The following is a 16085-nucleotide window of genomic DNA, read 5'->3' on the forward strand; positions in this document are numbered from 1 at the left end:
TGAAAAGTATTTCATATTTTTAAAAAAATGCTATTTTATTGTTTTTTCATTTCAAAAAATAAAAAAATAAAAAAATAAAAAAATTTAAAGCCATGGAATCTTTATAATTCATTTTAAACTTACCTATAATTAATAGTAATAAAAATGTGTCGTAAATATATAAAGTGTATAGTTGTAATATCAAATTTTATTTGAAAATATTTGCGGTACTCCCACACCTCAATTAAAATAAGTTCGTTAAATAATATGGTTTTACGCTATTTTTAAAAGGTTATTTATGTTATACATATTTTTAAACTCGTTGGAGTTACATATTAAAAACGTGTGCAAGTTATTTTAATTGATAGCGGGGAGTAATTTTATGATTATCTTAATTGTTATTGACATGTATAAATACTCATGAAAATTGACTCAGTGAGTAAAATGATATGAGTAACAGATTTACTAATAAGATATTTTTTTGTTATAATATTTCAACAAAGATCCGAACAAAGCACTTAAACGGTACTTTTTTTTTTTTTTTTTGTTGATTTATAATTGTTAATGTATTCTAAATTTTGTTCAATTTTAATTACGTGTGTATTAGTGTATAATTTATCATTTTAAAATTTTTTTTTCCAGAAAAATATGAAAAAACATAAATCCGGATGGGAAAAGAAGAAAGAAAAAATCCAAGCTGAGTTAAAGATATTGCAATCGGGACAAAAAAATCTCCCTGGATTCTTTGCATCATCATCAACTACTCCTATACCATCTGATTCCAATGATACCTTTGAAGCAATTACAGACGAGGTTTCTAGTCTCATTAATTCAGTTGACTTTTCAATTTTGAAAACGTCAGACCATATTAGTATTCAATCCTTCCAAACATTGGATAACATAGATGATTCAATCAAACTTTGGCAAAGGCCAGCAACGGGACAAGAGGTAAGTTTTATAACTTGTACCCATCCAATTTAACCAAGCTCTGTAAAGAATACAGTATCCAGAGGTTATAAACGCAATATTGATAACGAACAAGATGAAACTGTACGTACATGGCTCAGCTTTAACCAGAAGAGAGAGAAATATTTTTGCAGTGTATGCATATGTTTTAATGGTGATGCTAACAATATTTTTGTGACTGGATGTCCGTTAAACCCAACCGGAAGATCCCACCATCTACACAACATTAATAGACATGAGCTATCAGTTGCCCACTCTGCAGCATTAGACGCATTCTTTATCTCTAAAGCAGGAAAATCCACTCGTCACCTTCTAGACCAAGGGATTAAAAAAGTTGTAGACCAAAACCGTTTTGTTCTTAAAAGCATAATAAAAGCATTTCGCACTCTTGTTATGCAAGGCCTACCATGGCGTGGGCACCGAAACGAAAATGCTACCGCCATTTTGGAACCTTATTTGCGGCACGGAAACATTCAAGCCTTGTTAAAACTTCTTATAACAGTGGATCCAATGCTTAATAAACACTTGAAGCAGCTTTCAGCCAACGAAAAGACATCGCAAAAATGTAAGTTTGGTAAAAAATCTGGTGCAGTTGGCAGAGGATCAAAAATTACCTGGCTTAGTAACGACACCTTTGATGCACTACTGAAAGTTTTTACTACTCAAATACAAAAGCGAATTATCAGCCTAATAAATAAAAATGGTGTTTTTAGTATATAAGCTGATTCAACAACAGATATAGCTCTGTGCAACCAGATGTGTCTTGTAATTCGTACCATTCAGAAGCAACACCAAGTGGAAATCGATGAATACGTTTCTTACATTCCGTTACACAATGTCATTGAGGAGAGGTTGATTGATATGTGTGAAATAACTCGTGGAAGAGCAACAAATTTATTTACAGACATATCTAATATGTTGGACAAAACAAACCTTGACTGGAAAGCGAATTGCATTGCGCACTGTTTCGACGGTGCATCAGTGATGACAAAGCTTGCGGACCATTTTCGTGAAGCTACTCAAAATGTGAATCAACACATTTGGTGTCATTCTCATCGTCTTAGTCTTGCTGTTGTTGACCATTGTAGCCTCATTGATCATCCTTCAATTCAGCAGCTGTTATCTATGCTTCAAAACCTATTTAACTTTGTAAACGCAGGTTACAAGAGATGTGCAGTATTTGTGAATACAGTCAACGGAAGCAAGCGTAATCAGGGTGGAAGTAGAAAGCTGGCTAAGTTCCTTACGCATAAGTGGCAAGAAAGATGCAAGGCTGTAACTAGTTTAATAGGTAGATTTAACAGTGAGGATGCCGAGAAGCAAGTTAACGATGGATTAGTTGTTCAATTAATCTCTACTTTGGATTTGATGGCAATAATGCAGTTTCGAGATAGCGATTATTCCAGCGTGAATCAATTAATCTCTGCAACCCTGTTGAAATTGGAAGAAACTGGAAAAAAATTTGACCACTTCTGGAGATATGCTGATTCTTATTGCAAGGTAATAATATCAATATTAAATTACTTTGAATTATCTTGTTTGATAATTATTTGCTTATGATATAAATATGCTTCATAATTATTTAATCTTGTTAAAAGAATATTTTGATACATATACATTCTAATGTTAAAATATTTGCATGTTAACTATTATATTTATAGGTACTTCAAAGAAATATATATGGTATCATAAAATTAGATCCTGAAAACTCAGAGTTGAAAAATGATTTACAACGTTTAAGTATAGCATACGGGAACGGTGGTGGCAGTGTCCGTATGAAACAGCTATATGCGTTTCCGAGATCAACATTTCAAGAAATACGTTCTTTAATATTCGATAATATATTGACAGAGATGCGTGCTAGATTTAGTGATAAAGGATGCGAAGATTTGAATACTTTGTGTTCAATTGTCCAAATATGCTGATTTGTAAGACTGACAAAGAAATTGATGCGTACAATTTCAATACATATATTGGAAAATTCCCCTCATGGAACAACATTGATTGTGTTAGTCTTGGACAAGAACTCAAAATACTTCGACTCTATTTGAAATCTCTTGGCTTATGTCGAATCGGGATACTGAATGACGACAACGAAATTGAAGATAGCGAAGCAGAAAATTCAGATAACGAAGAACGCGTATTGGCAGAAAATGACTACAAAACAGGAGCTCATAAAGAAAAGAATCATCTTGTGCACCAATGTCTTGTATGCACTTACAAGTAAGTTTTTCATATTTTATTATGTGTTCAGTTAATTATTATATTTTAAAATTAATTATGGTTATTTTTCTATACTTTAGATATATTCTGCAACGGAGAGCATTAGGCGGATCTTTGGCAATGAAAAATACGTTTCATATATATCACCATATTTTGACGATAAGTGTTGATATTGATGAGTGCGAGAGAGTATTTTCCGCTCTTAAACATGTAAAAAGCAAGTTAAGAAACAATCCAAATCGACCCAGGAACATACGCGAGATACGTTACTATGTTACTACAATGCGGATATTTTAGAGGAAATCCCTTTAGATGAAATTGTTAATATATTTGCAGCAGGAAGCCATGAACGACGCCGCCTTCTACTCGCCGCCTTTGACTTTTTTTAATATATATTGTATATCTAAATATGCATTCCTTTTTTAATCTGTCTGAGGATAGGATATTAAGGAGTGAATTCTTTATTTAACATACAATAATATAAACTGTATAAAAATAAAAAACTTTATTTATCATAAAACAAGTTTATATCTGTTTTGAAACGTTAAAAAAATGCAAAACATGAGTTCGATATTTATTTATATAAAACTTAAAATTTAAAATTTATCACCAAAACATTTTTCTTAAATGAATTAAAACGCTATACCATCACTATATTGTAATTGTATTGCGATTTAATATATTAAAGAAAAATGTTTTGGGGTTAAATTTTTAAATTAAGTTAATTTAAGTTAATTTAATTATATAATAATAGCTATTATTATTGTTGGGTATGTGGACTTATTTAAATTTATTTCGTCAACATTACGATCGTTAAAAACCATTTATGGGTTCATAATTTTTCTTATGAAAAAAATATATCATAATATGTCTTAAAACATCTACTTTGTTTTCAGAGCAATATTATAATTTTGCAAAATACTAATACAATTGCGCTCAAACCTGAAGACTTCATATCAAGTGATTAATAAAATTTAATTTGTGTAAACAGAAATATTGTAAATGATTGAGGAATTTCTATAAAATTTTGAAAAAATTAAAATTTGCCAAAAGGCCAATATTTTGATTAAAAAGTGAAAAGCCCATGCGGGAATCCCGCATAGCCTCTGGGGCCACCACGCCTCTGAGTGTTGATTGCAATTATTATTGTTATTAATTATTATTAAACACTTTTAATATACTAAAGCAATTTAATAAGTAATTCAGCATGTTATTTACATACAAAGCATTTTAAAATATTAATACAATTTAATAAGTTATTTAACATTAGCTTAAACAACCAAAATGTTTTCACTGAGTCTGACTTATGTATGTTAGCAAATTGACAAAAATATCAACAAAAAAGAACCTAATGTGTTATAATACTTATAAAAAGATGTTAAAGATATAAAACAAATATAAATAAGTCTACTATTGAATGCTTTGGAGTACTTTATTTACAGTTTGCTTATTCACACATTACTTATAATACACTTTTGAAAACAAGTTATTTAATAGAGATTTATTTTAGACAAAAAATAAATTACTTATATTGTAAGATAGAGAATTAAATTCTACATAAATTTATTCAAAATCTTTAAAAACCTATCTACTACAAGGTATGATATACGAAGACATAATTTAAACAAATGGTAAAAGATTACTACATCTGTCTACCCAGACGGCACATCTGGTTTTAATCTCGGAATTAATACCCGTATAAACACGTGTTTGTTACGATCCAGGCGTAAACCAAAAACACGTGGATTTCACGGGAAGTTTAACTGGAGTTTTACACGTGTTTTCTAAGGTTTCAAACACGAGTTTTTTTATGTTTTAAATACGTGTTTTTGAGGTTTTTAACTCGTGTTTTATGAGGTTTTAAATTCGTGTTTTCTACAGTTTAAAACGGACTTATGGCATTAAATAAAGTTTCCAAACGGAAACTTCATTTAATGCCTTAAGTTAGTTCAGGCATAAGTTTTCCAAACTTATGCCTGAAGCTGTTCAGCACGGTTTAATGATAAACCAAAAATACGTAGGTTTTGTTAGACACGTTTATAGCTTTAAACATGTAAACCTTTTTTTATATATACTACATTATATTTACGACAATTTTGTTGTTTTATTTTTGTTTTTTAAGGTAAATTATTTTACAATAATACTACAACGAAAAAATAAACAAAGAAATAAAAAACCAAATCATTAAAAATAAGCTAATAAAAGACGCTTGGCACATGGTTACCATACATAATATTTAATTTCGATTGATCGCCTCTTCCGTCATTATAAAATCTAAAATCGTATAACAATACGCTTTCGCATTTTTACAAACAATTCCAGTAGCATCGAATGTTCTTTTTAATTTTTCTTAAAAGTCGGGTCTCGAACTTTACTAATTCCTCAATTGAGGTAACCTGTTCAAATTTAATTTCATTCAACTCTTTATCTAAAAACTAATGCAGTAGCATTAATTTCTTTTTATGTAATGGTGTGATACAATCACTTTACGCTAAAACATGGCATCATCCATGGGAGAGGTTTCGTTTGTCTGATTTTTTGGTCGATCTGTATTGGTAATGGTTTAATAATTCGCCAAGTTTTATAATAAATAACAAAATAAATGATTATCTTAGTCTATTGTTTTGTATTGTACCTAAATAAATGCACTATAAAAAATGCTGTTTGAAAAAACCAGAGTGATGATTCGATGGAAGAGTAAAATTGCTTTTTTCCTTATTAATCACGCTTGTTTGTGTCTGTACATTTAAACGGAATCAACCCTTCATTCTTCTTTTCAAATTGTTTTTTAGAGCCTACTTCAACGTAAATAAGAGACGCCCTTTAAGAATTTATGAAACCCATTAAGAAACATAATTCATCAAATATACTATTGTACTTTTTACATATCATAAACTTTTACATTAAATGCAAATAAGTTATTACTTTGGAAAGACCCAGAAGCCCGAGTATTTGCAAGTATTTTCATTAGCATTTGTACCAGGATGTAAATCCTCTCTTAATTGATTTTTGCTTATAAATATAGAAATCTTTAAAGGTTGATTCGAAACCATCTCATTTAGGTTTCGTTGCTTGTTAAAGTGCAAATATCCTGTTTTAAGATAAATTAGACTAATATACACTCAAATATAGGTAATAAATATAAATATAAGTTATACATACATTTAAAAAAACCAAATGCACACATGCCCCCTGTTCATTAATAGTCACCTACCTTAATCAACATTAATATTATTATCTTCATTAAGTTTCTGAAGTCTTCTATAAATATATTGTCTTCATCTAGATTATGTGATAACGGTAAAACTCCTAAAAGATAAAATTTGCAAAAACAAAATTTACCAGAAATATAAGTGTCATTTTAAATCTCTATATACACACAAACAAAACAAAAAAAGTTCAATATGTGCTAATGCATATCACTAGCCATAGTCTGCTTGATAATAGACCCTTACCTTTATCAGCAAAAAAATATATCATTTCTGCAATTAGATAGACTATGTAAGAAATTTTCAGCTCATGCCATATTTTTAATACTGCTGACTCATTTTTGTATCTTCTCAAACAATTAAAAATTAAATTAACATTTACATAATAATTTTCAAATATAAACAATTGATTTACAGATAAGTAAATTTACTTACGGACAGTATTTTGCAACAAAGTATTACTAGATTTTGGTGTCAATATTGGTAGAGAAAGTTTATTGAAGCATAGGTAGTAAATTGGTGCAGCCTCGCAGCTCGAAGACAAATTTAAACATTCAGGAAATAAATTCCAGCTAAGGCTAATCAATATTTTTTCATATATTCTTTCTACTATGCTGAACTTGTTCTTTTCATTTTTGTTAAATAATTATTATTAAAAGGATATCCTATAGCATTTAGTACACACACATTTATATAGGAACAACACTAGTATTTTTCAAATATATAACAATAATAACAATACTAATAATAATAACAATAATACTGTTAACACAAAAAATGTATTATATATATATATATATTCATTGCAAAAATACATACAGATACAAATACACACAAATATACATACTCCGAAACAAACACACATATGTGTGTATATGTGTATATATTACGTATACATAACATATACATTTTTTTACAAGTGTATGTATGTATGTATGTATATATATATATATATATATATATATATATATTTTCTTTTTATACATACATACATAATATATAGACTTATACATGCACACATATATGCATATGAATACATAAATAAACACATACATATTTTATATATGTATTATACATACATATATAAAATATACATTGTATAAATTATATAGATACACAAGTGTGTATGTATATAGATACACGTGTGTGTATATATATGTATATATATATATATATACACATATATATACACACGTGTATATTTATATATGTGTGTGTGCTTGTGTGTGTGTGTGTGTGTGTGTGTATATATATATATATATATATATATATATATATATATATATATATATATATATATATATATATATATATATATATATATATATATATATATACATATATATATATATGTGCATATAAATACACATATATATATATATATATATTTATATATGTGCATATAGATATATATATATTTATATTTATATGTATATATATAAATATATTTAAATATATATATATATATATATATATATATATATATATATATATATATATATATATATATAATATATATATATATATATATATATATATATACACATGCTAGTACTTAACAAAAACTGAATTTATTTAACATATAATTTTCTCGACAAATGTTTTCCTGAATGTTCTTGATACACACTCTAAAACCTTCCGATTAATAAAAATGCAATAAATTTAAAAAATCGCGTGCTTTTAGTAATGGTTTCACATTCGTTGCGAAAACTTCTCATAATTTAATACTCCATTTTTGTAACTGAAAAACCATCACTAAAAACTTATTATCCAAACTGGTTTTTTGGTAAAATATAGTAGTTAATTTCACGGAATCAAAACCCTATTCTTGACACGTGTTATTCTTGGTGTTTTCGGGAGTTTTAAACACGCAACAGAAACCACGCGTAACTTTTAAACGAGTTGTGCCGACTGGGTAACAACATCTGTGGAGTAGTCCAAGATCATCTGTACACTTTTGTCCAATATCATCTGTATTTTTCTTTTACTCTAATAACATCTGTCCAATATCATCTGAAAATTCACAGAGATTTATTTTGTATATATATATATATATATATATATATATATATATATATATATATATATATATATATATATATATATATATATATATATATATATATACATATATATATATATACAAAATAAATCTCTGTGATATTGATATTCCTTATTAATTTTCTTCACAATTTTTTTTAATTTCTTTTATAATTAATGAGAGAAAAAAGAAATCGAGCGACAAATAATATGGTTTATTGTTTGCAACGTAACTTGATTGGTAGCGAGATGAGAAGCAAAAAGACGTCAAATAAAAGCAATATTTTTTTTAATTCTATTTTTTAAATTACTGTACGCAAACTTATTATCATTTCTCTTAAAATGTTAAAATATGTTGTAACATTTTAAGATTTAAATAAGTATATTAAGTAACATTTTAAGTTTAAATTAAGTACAGAGAAATGTCAAATAAAATAAATATTTTATTTTGTTTTGAATGTTTTGAAATATTTACACGCGTTAGGAAAAGGGAAGGAGGGGAAGAGGGGCTCTTTTTTTGAAAAAAAATACGCACACGGAGGAAGGGGGAGTCTTCGATAGCGTTCAGGTTCGTACAGGGGGGAGGAGGCCTAAATTATTGGTTTTACTGCGTATGTACTTTATAGATGCCCCCTAAGCTTATGTACGTACTTAACAAAAGTAATCCCCGGAAAGATTATGATTTGTGCCCCATTCGTTAAATTTCAATTATTAGGGTCTACCTCACTAGCAAGCTGTAATTTTGTAACATACTGAAATACAGTACAAGGCCGTAGACAACTTTTTTTGATGTTTAATAACAAATTTGACTCATTGCCCTCCTATTTGGGGCTGGGGGGCTAACGTTCTGGAGTTTTTGTTGTTCCCAGTCTGCAATCACCGCAATTTTTTGCATAGCATCCTCATTCCTCATATATATGAACATACTTAAATATGGAGTTTTCTTCATGTTTCAAAGTTGCTTAGCTCAAACTTCAAAAAAAGTTGTCTACGGCCTTGCAGTAGCAGCCTGTAATGCTTGAGCATTACGGGCTCATTTTAAGTTTGTGGAGTTTATCCTCTCCCACCTTGATATCTTAAAGACTTATTATTATTGTAATAGTTCCAATAAAAAGAAAAAAAAGCAACACTTTTGTTGAGTTTCTAAAACAGATTTTTTAAATTGATAATGAAAATAAACTGTACACAATTAAACAATCCTAAAAAAAGTTGATTATATATTTTTTAAATATGCTGATTTGGCATTTTTTTTGTAAATTTGAGCTAACTTATCCATGAATTAAAATCAATTATTTAAGTGATAATCAACATTTTTATCTGCATTCCACAATTTTTACACGGTGCTCTGACTATACATAGATACCATTTTATTACTGTTATGAGGTTTTACAACTATACAATGATGAATGGCCTTTTTTCAATTTTTTTCATTTCTTTAAGCAGTACAAGCCATAAATAATGCTGCAACAGCTTCATATGCTTTTAGAAGTGTTAATTTGGTGCCACGAGAATAACATACAACATACCTGTACTATATGTAAAAGTCCTTGAAATGTTACAAATAGTTTCACAAATTTTTTGATTTGATTCGTACCTTCTACATCCTACCTATCTTAAAGCTAATGAAGTCCTTCATATCAAACTTTCATCAAATGCATATACTTTTCTTTGTTGAAGGGTTCGATGAAAAGAGCAGCTATTTTTAAGGACACAGCTTTTAACATTAAAGTTTAACTTATGAGCAGCAACCATGCGAGGAGTTAAATTGTAAATAAAAAGTCCATGTTTTAAGAAAAACATTCTGGAATGTCAGCTAAAGGCAAACACAAATTTTCAACAAATAGAAGTTTATAGTCTTTTAGTTTAGAGTAAAATCGTAATCGTTTGGATCTTCTATAACTTTTTCGTATGTTTTTTTGCAAGAGTGTTGATCGCCTCTACAGTCACACATTCTTTTAAATTTGTGGTTTTTGCTTGTTTGTATTGTATTATTGTTCAGAAATGTTAAACACTTTTAAGATACTATAATAGAATAAACAAATCACCATTTTATTTATATACAGAGAAACTAAAAATATTAAAACAATTTATTTAGCATACTTAAACAACCAAACTATGTTTACTGTATATGAGTTATGTGAGTTAATTCAAAACAGAAATTCAATAAAATGTTTTAAAATACATAACATAAGGTTTTTAAAATGTTAACACAAATAATTGTATTCTTTGTTTTTGGATTTAGATTTGAGAATGTTTCAGATTATATTATTTACAATTTACTTGGTTGCTAAGGTTAATTACCTTGTTTGACAGTGAAAACTAGTTTTAGAAAACAAGTTATTTAATATTGAGTTTTAGTTTGAAAAAAAAAATTAATTATATCTCGAGAAAGAGGATTTCTACATAAATTTGCATCAAAATAATAAACTTTTAAACTGTTTTTTCTATAGAAACCAAATTAACAGATAATAGTAAAAAGCCTTGCGTTAAAGCTCCTTAAACAAATGCGCATTTGTTTGACCTACAAGATGGCGTCGGAATAACAAAGGTTACATCGTGACATCAAGCGAAAACTATCTATACGTGTACGTGACGGAATTTGTCATATATATATATATATATATATATATATATATATATATATATATATATATATATATATATATATATATATATATTGAATATACTACAATTAATTATATAAGTGTACGTGACAGAATTTGTCGTCCTTCTATTGAAGTAGAACAATCTGAGCTATTGCGCGTCATCATTCAACTTGCTGAACATGAATCTGCTGCCCACGATGAGAGGCAATCTGAAAATTGTAGGGTGAGAGTACAACTTTAGCCAATTAGAAAGCTTTATTGCACTATATTAGGCTTAAATGTAACTTTTAAGCCTCTAAACTTATTCCTTATAATTTTCTAATTACTTTATAAAAAGCCTTAAATCATTGGATGAGCTTGGTGCCGAATAGAGAAGTTACCATCTTTGGTTAAAAAAAAAAAATGGAATAAATAAAACAAAATAGAGCAAATTGTTTGAAGGAAAGAGATACGTCCACATGGTTCCAGTCAAGTTGATGCGAGCCCAAAACGATCTTCATTCAAGTTATGTAGATGATCCATTTTGTACAGCAACTATAAGGAATGTGGAGGAGGTTCGCTCTTTTTTAGGCCACAAGGATGTGTGTTTCATAAGTCAAGGCAATAAAGCTCGGATCCTAATAGGAATCACCGGTGCTAACAAACAAGCTCTTATATTAATGCATATGGAATACCCAGCCGGCACATCTTGTATTGTAAATAGCCAGAGTATTTATCACGTATTATATACCGTTGTTGATACCAGAAAAATGCGCATCTTGTTTTAAGTTTTAAATACGAGTTAATACCACGTTTTTATCAAAAATACGTATATTTTGTCAGGAATATTCAGGTATATACGAGAAGCTATATAAAAAATCTTCATATAGCTTTGTGATATATGTAAAATGTTTTAGCAGAACTATATCTCTTCAGAAGAGATATCCTTCTAATGAAGCATTTCACATGTATCAATGCTTTTTTTATTAATATAATATTATATAATATAATATATAATTAATATTATATTATTATGTTATATATTACCAAGTTTATTAATATAATATTAAGTTATAAGAAAAGATATCGTTCAGTTAAAGCACTATTGCAGTTATCATATGCTATTATTAAATGATGTTATCATTTACAACTCATCAGTGCAAACTGTAACGGTAATATATCCGTTATCACATTAATATATGTTATAATAGATAATATAGATAAAATAAATCTGTCTATACTTCTGATAAAATATACTGTTGTTGTTGTAGCTACATATTAGTGCAAACTGTACTTACAGTTTCCAATGATATGTTAATATACGTGATAATGCTTTAGCCAAACAATATTAATTTTTCTGCTAAAGTATTTTATATATACCAACATATACTAGAGATATATTTATTTTCACATATAATATATGTGATAATAGATATATCTCCATACTTTAGCAAACCAATATATATTGTTCGGCTAAAGCATTATCACGTATATCAACATATCAGTGGAAACTGTAAGTAAAGTTTGCACTGATATGGTGATATATGTGATAATGCTTTAGCCGAACAGTATTTATTGGTCTGCTAAAGTATTATTATACATACCAGCATATACTAGCGATATATTTATTTTCACATATAACATATGTGATAATAGATATATCTCCAGTACTGGAGGAGTTTAAAATACATTTATAACTTCAAATAAAATTTGAATTTTTGCATTTATTGTATTTATGTTAAGATTGTTAATGATATGTATATTATTAAAGCTGCTGTTGATAAAAATTTTATTAAACAAACAAAAATTAGAATCTTTTATTTTGTTATTAATCTATATATAAAAAAACCTATATATAAAAATTAGAAATTTTTATATTGTTATTATTCTTTGCTTTTGATATCCAGTTATATATCGTTATACAAAATATAAAGTTCTTTGCTGTTTGTTTTATTAAGGATAACAATGAAAGCAAAATGAGCGACAAAGAATACAGAAAGGTAAAACTAACTTAATTAAAACTTTTATTATTTTTGTGGATGTGGTATGTGTCTCACTTTAAACTGATTGCATGCATTCAGATTTAAGCAAGAACTTTCCCTTTAGTTAAATTAATTTCTTTTCTTTTTTTTATATAAATTTCTTAAATTTGAAAGAACTATCGAAAAACATTAAAAGTTTTGTTTTATCTTCGAAATCGTCATTCAATTTCAATTGTTTGCCTATTAATGTAATTTTTGAATATTATGTTGTATAATTTATTTTTAGTTGTATAAACAGTATTTGTAAGAAACTGTAAGAAATAATACATTTGTATAATTCAAGGTAAATAATACATTAGTATACTAGTAGAGGTTTTTGGTGCAATTTTATTATTATAAAATGAACATAACATGTATTTTTATTATATTATAAAAACTATAATATAGATGTGCTTATTAAATACTGTACAAATTAATTTAATAAAATTTTCAAGTATTAGTTTTTTGTTATTATTTTTAGAACCAATGCGTGTGTGCTTTGTATATACATTAGGGATATGACTTTTAATTTTTTTTCAAATAAAATGTTTCCTGTATCATAAATCGATGAACTTTTACCTAAAATCATGAAAAAAGGCCCAAATAGCTTTCTGCAACAAAAAAAGGTCACCCCAAAATAAAAATTTGATTTACCATTTTTATACATTCATTTTTGACCGATGTTTTAATCTTAAGCTTAATTCTCAGCTTAATTCTATTTATTTCATTATTTTGTTATTAATTTATAAATATAACGCCACACGTTACCATGGCAACGAAACGGCCGTGTGCCGGCAAATACTTGGAATTGTTATGTGATGACGTCATTGGTTACCACGGTGATATAGACGACTGTAACAGACTGTAGAAGATTATAGAACTTAGTAGAACATTCTGGAAGATCTAAATAATTATATAAGCGAGCTGCTGTCAGAGCTCAGTGTTGATAATGTGAATAGTTCTATGAAGTACTCTGCGTGTAACTGAGCTAATAAGGAACTACTGTAGCGAACTAAAGACGCTGTAAGTGTACGAAGTATAAGTAGTTGTAGCATTATTGTTAGGATACGGACTGGATTATCGAACTGTTATCAACATTGACTGGATTATCGAACTATAATTGGATTACTATACAGTTAAAGTATTTTATTAATTAAACGACTTTATTAAACGGATATTTACGCTCAGCTATCCGTAAAGTCGTAACAATATTATATGATGTCTCACAAGAAAAGTCATACCACAGTAACAAAGAACAAGAAGACTTGGACTAAAAATTTGGTGAGATTTCAAGAGTCACACAGAAGAAGAGGAAGCGTGGCTGTAGAAGAACATTCACTCGATGAAAAATCCAGAATACCACTTCAATTGCAGATCGTAGGAAGATACCAGTTTCTCGGAGCATATGTTAAAGGAAGAAAAGAACGAATAGACCAAATTTCTAAGGAAATTACAAAATTGTGGGACAATAAACTGAATTTTCCACGTGTGTCTGATCAAGTGATAAGAGCAAAGCTTATGAAGGTGCTGAAGGTCTATGATGAATGTGTCAAGCGTGGAAAATATGATGTTCTCAATGCATTATTTGACATCACGAAAGTGAATGGCCAGTGGTTATCCTCGGAAGATAAACGTCTATACCACCTACAAAAAGAAAGTAAAGGACAGGTGGGGTACTCAACAGGACAAGTGGCAAGTAAAGAAACCATTCACCCTTCCAAGAGAAGGAAAGTCCAGTCTGGAACAGCAATACCTTCCACATCACAAGTCCTGTCTACCACAGACAGTGGTACTGAATCTGAAAACTGCAAAAGTAAGAGTGAAGATGATGAAGACGACGACGGTGATAAAGACGATGATGAGGACACTCAGAAAAAAACTAGAAAGCACTACAAAAGTAAATTTGCTGTAAGTATGGTTACATCAAGTGGAGTTTCCACAAAGAAAGCTGCTAAAATATGCAATGTATTATCACAACAAGGTATTGATATTCCAACTCCAAGTCAATCAGCAATTTACAAGTCCATATTCAAAGAGGCAGGTAAATTAAAAAAAGAAATGATACAACAACTTAAAATGGAACAGTGGTCCTTACACTTTGACGGCAAACGAATAGATGATAAGGAATATCAGGTAGTTGTACTTCAGAATGAAAGAACTGACGTGAAACTTGATGCACTGCGTTTAAAAGATGGCAAAGCTGAAACTGTTGCTGAAAAAATTGCCAAACTTATTGATGAATACAATTTGTGGAATTCAATTAAGATGATCATTACTGATACAACAAACGTCAATACTGGGAAGAGAAATGGAGTTGTTGTGAAGTTGCAACGTATGTTTAAATTAAAGGGTGTCACAATACCACAATTTATCGGTTGTCAGCATCACGTACTAGACAGGATTCTCCGTCTGGTGATGGATGAAGAACTTGGGGGTGATACCAAATCTCCAAACATTGAATACCCATTTGTGTCTGAACTGTTGAATAAGTATGATGAACTGAAGGATAAGTTTGTGAATGGAACTGTAGAAATTCTTGATAAATCAGGGTGGAGAGACGATATGAAGTTTTTGTACCATTTAACAAGAGTGTTTAGGTTCTATGAAGAACAAAGAAACTTCCCTCTGATTCACTTTCAGAACATTCCTAATATGAGCAATGCCAGATGGAACTCAAGAGCCATTCTCGCCATTCTGGCGTTCATTCTTATGCCTGAAGCGAGAAAGAATTTGGAGAAGGTTTGCAGGTTCATTTCATATGAGTGGGCAGAACATTGGTTTAGTAGTCAAAAGTACAATGACAATGACTTCAAGAATTTATCTGATGTATTGAAGCCTTACAAAAAGGCATTGCAGTCATTCAAAAATCACTGGAAGAAAGAGCCATCCGTCATCGACATACCACGAAGTAATCAGATAGCTGAACGTGCAATCAAGGTGATGCAAGACCTGTATGCTACCTGCAGAAAGGAAGACAAACTGCAACTTCGATTCATTCTAAGTAATAAGCGCTAGACTCTTTATGAGACGTGAGCATCATGTGACCCATGTACTAAACACAG

The 16085-nt window shown here is 29.1% G+C and overlaps 1 protein-coding gene and 1 long non-coding RNA gene across 2 annotated transcripts; one reads left to right on the forward strand and one right to left on the reverse strand.

Annotated features, from left to right (window-relative positions):
* The first annotated feature begins 575 nt into the window (after positions 1–575).
* LOC136084753 (uncharacterized) lies at positions 576–3611 on the forward strand. The gene is made up of 3 exons (XM_065805574.1): positions 576–2445; positions 2607–3168; positions 3249–3611. Exons 1-2 carry the CDS (start codon positions 1702–1704, stop codon positions 2868–2870), a joined length of 1008 nt encoding a protein of 335 aa, XP_065661646.1. The 5' UTR covers positions 576–1701; the 3' UTR covers positions 2871–3168; positions 3249–3611.
* Positions 3612–5262: 1651 nt separating this feature from the next.
* Positions 5263–7221, reverse strand: LOC136084754 (uncharacterized). The gene is made up of 2 exons (XR_010640827.1): positions 6383–7221; positions 5263–6259 (listed from the first exon to the last, which is right to left on the reverse strand). It is a non-coding gene; the product is annotated as an uncharacterized LOC136084754 (long non-coding RNA).
* Positions 7222–16085: the final 8864 nt, after the last annotated feature.

The sequence above is a fragment of the Hydra vulgaris genome, chromosome 09 (assembly GCF_038396675.1).
Source record: "Hydra vulgaris chromosome 09, alternate assembly HydraT2T_AEP".
Taxonomy (NCBI): domain Eukaryota; kingdom Metazoa; phylum Cnidaria; class Hydrozoa; order Anthoathecata; family Hydridae; genus Hydra; species Hydra vulgaris.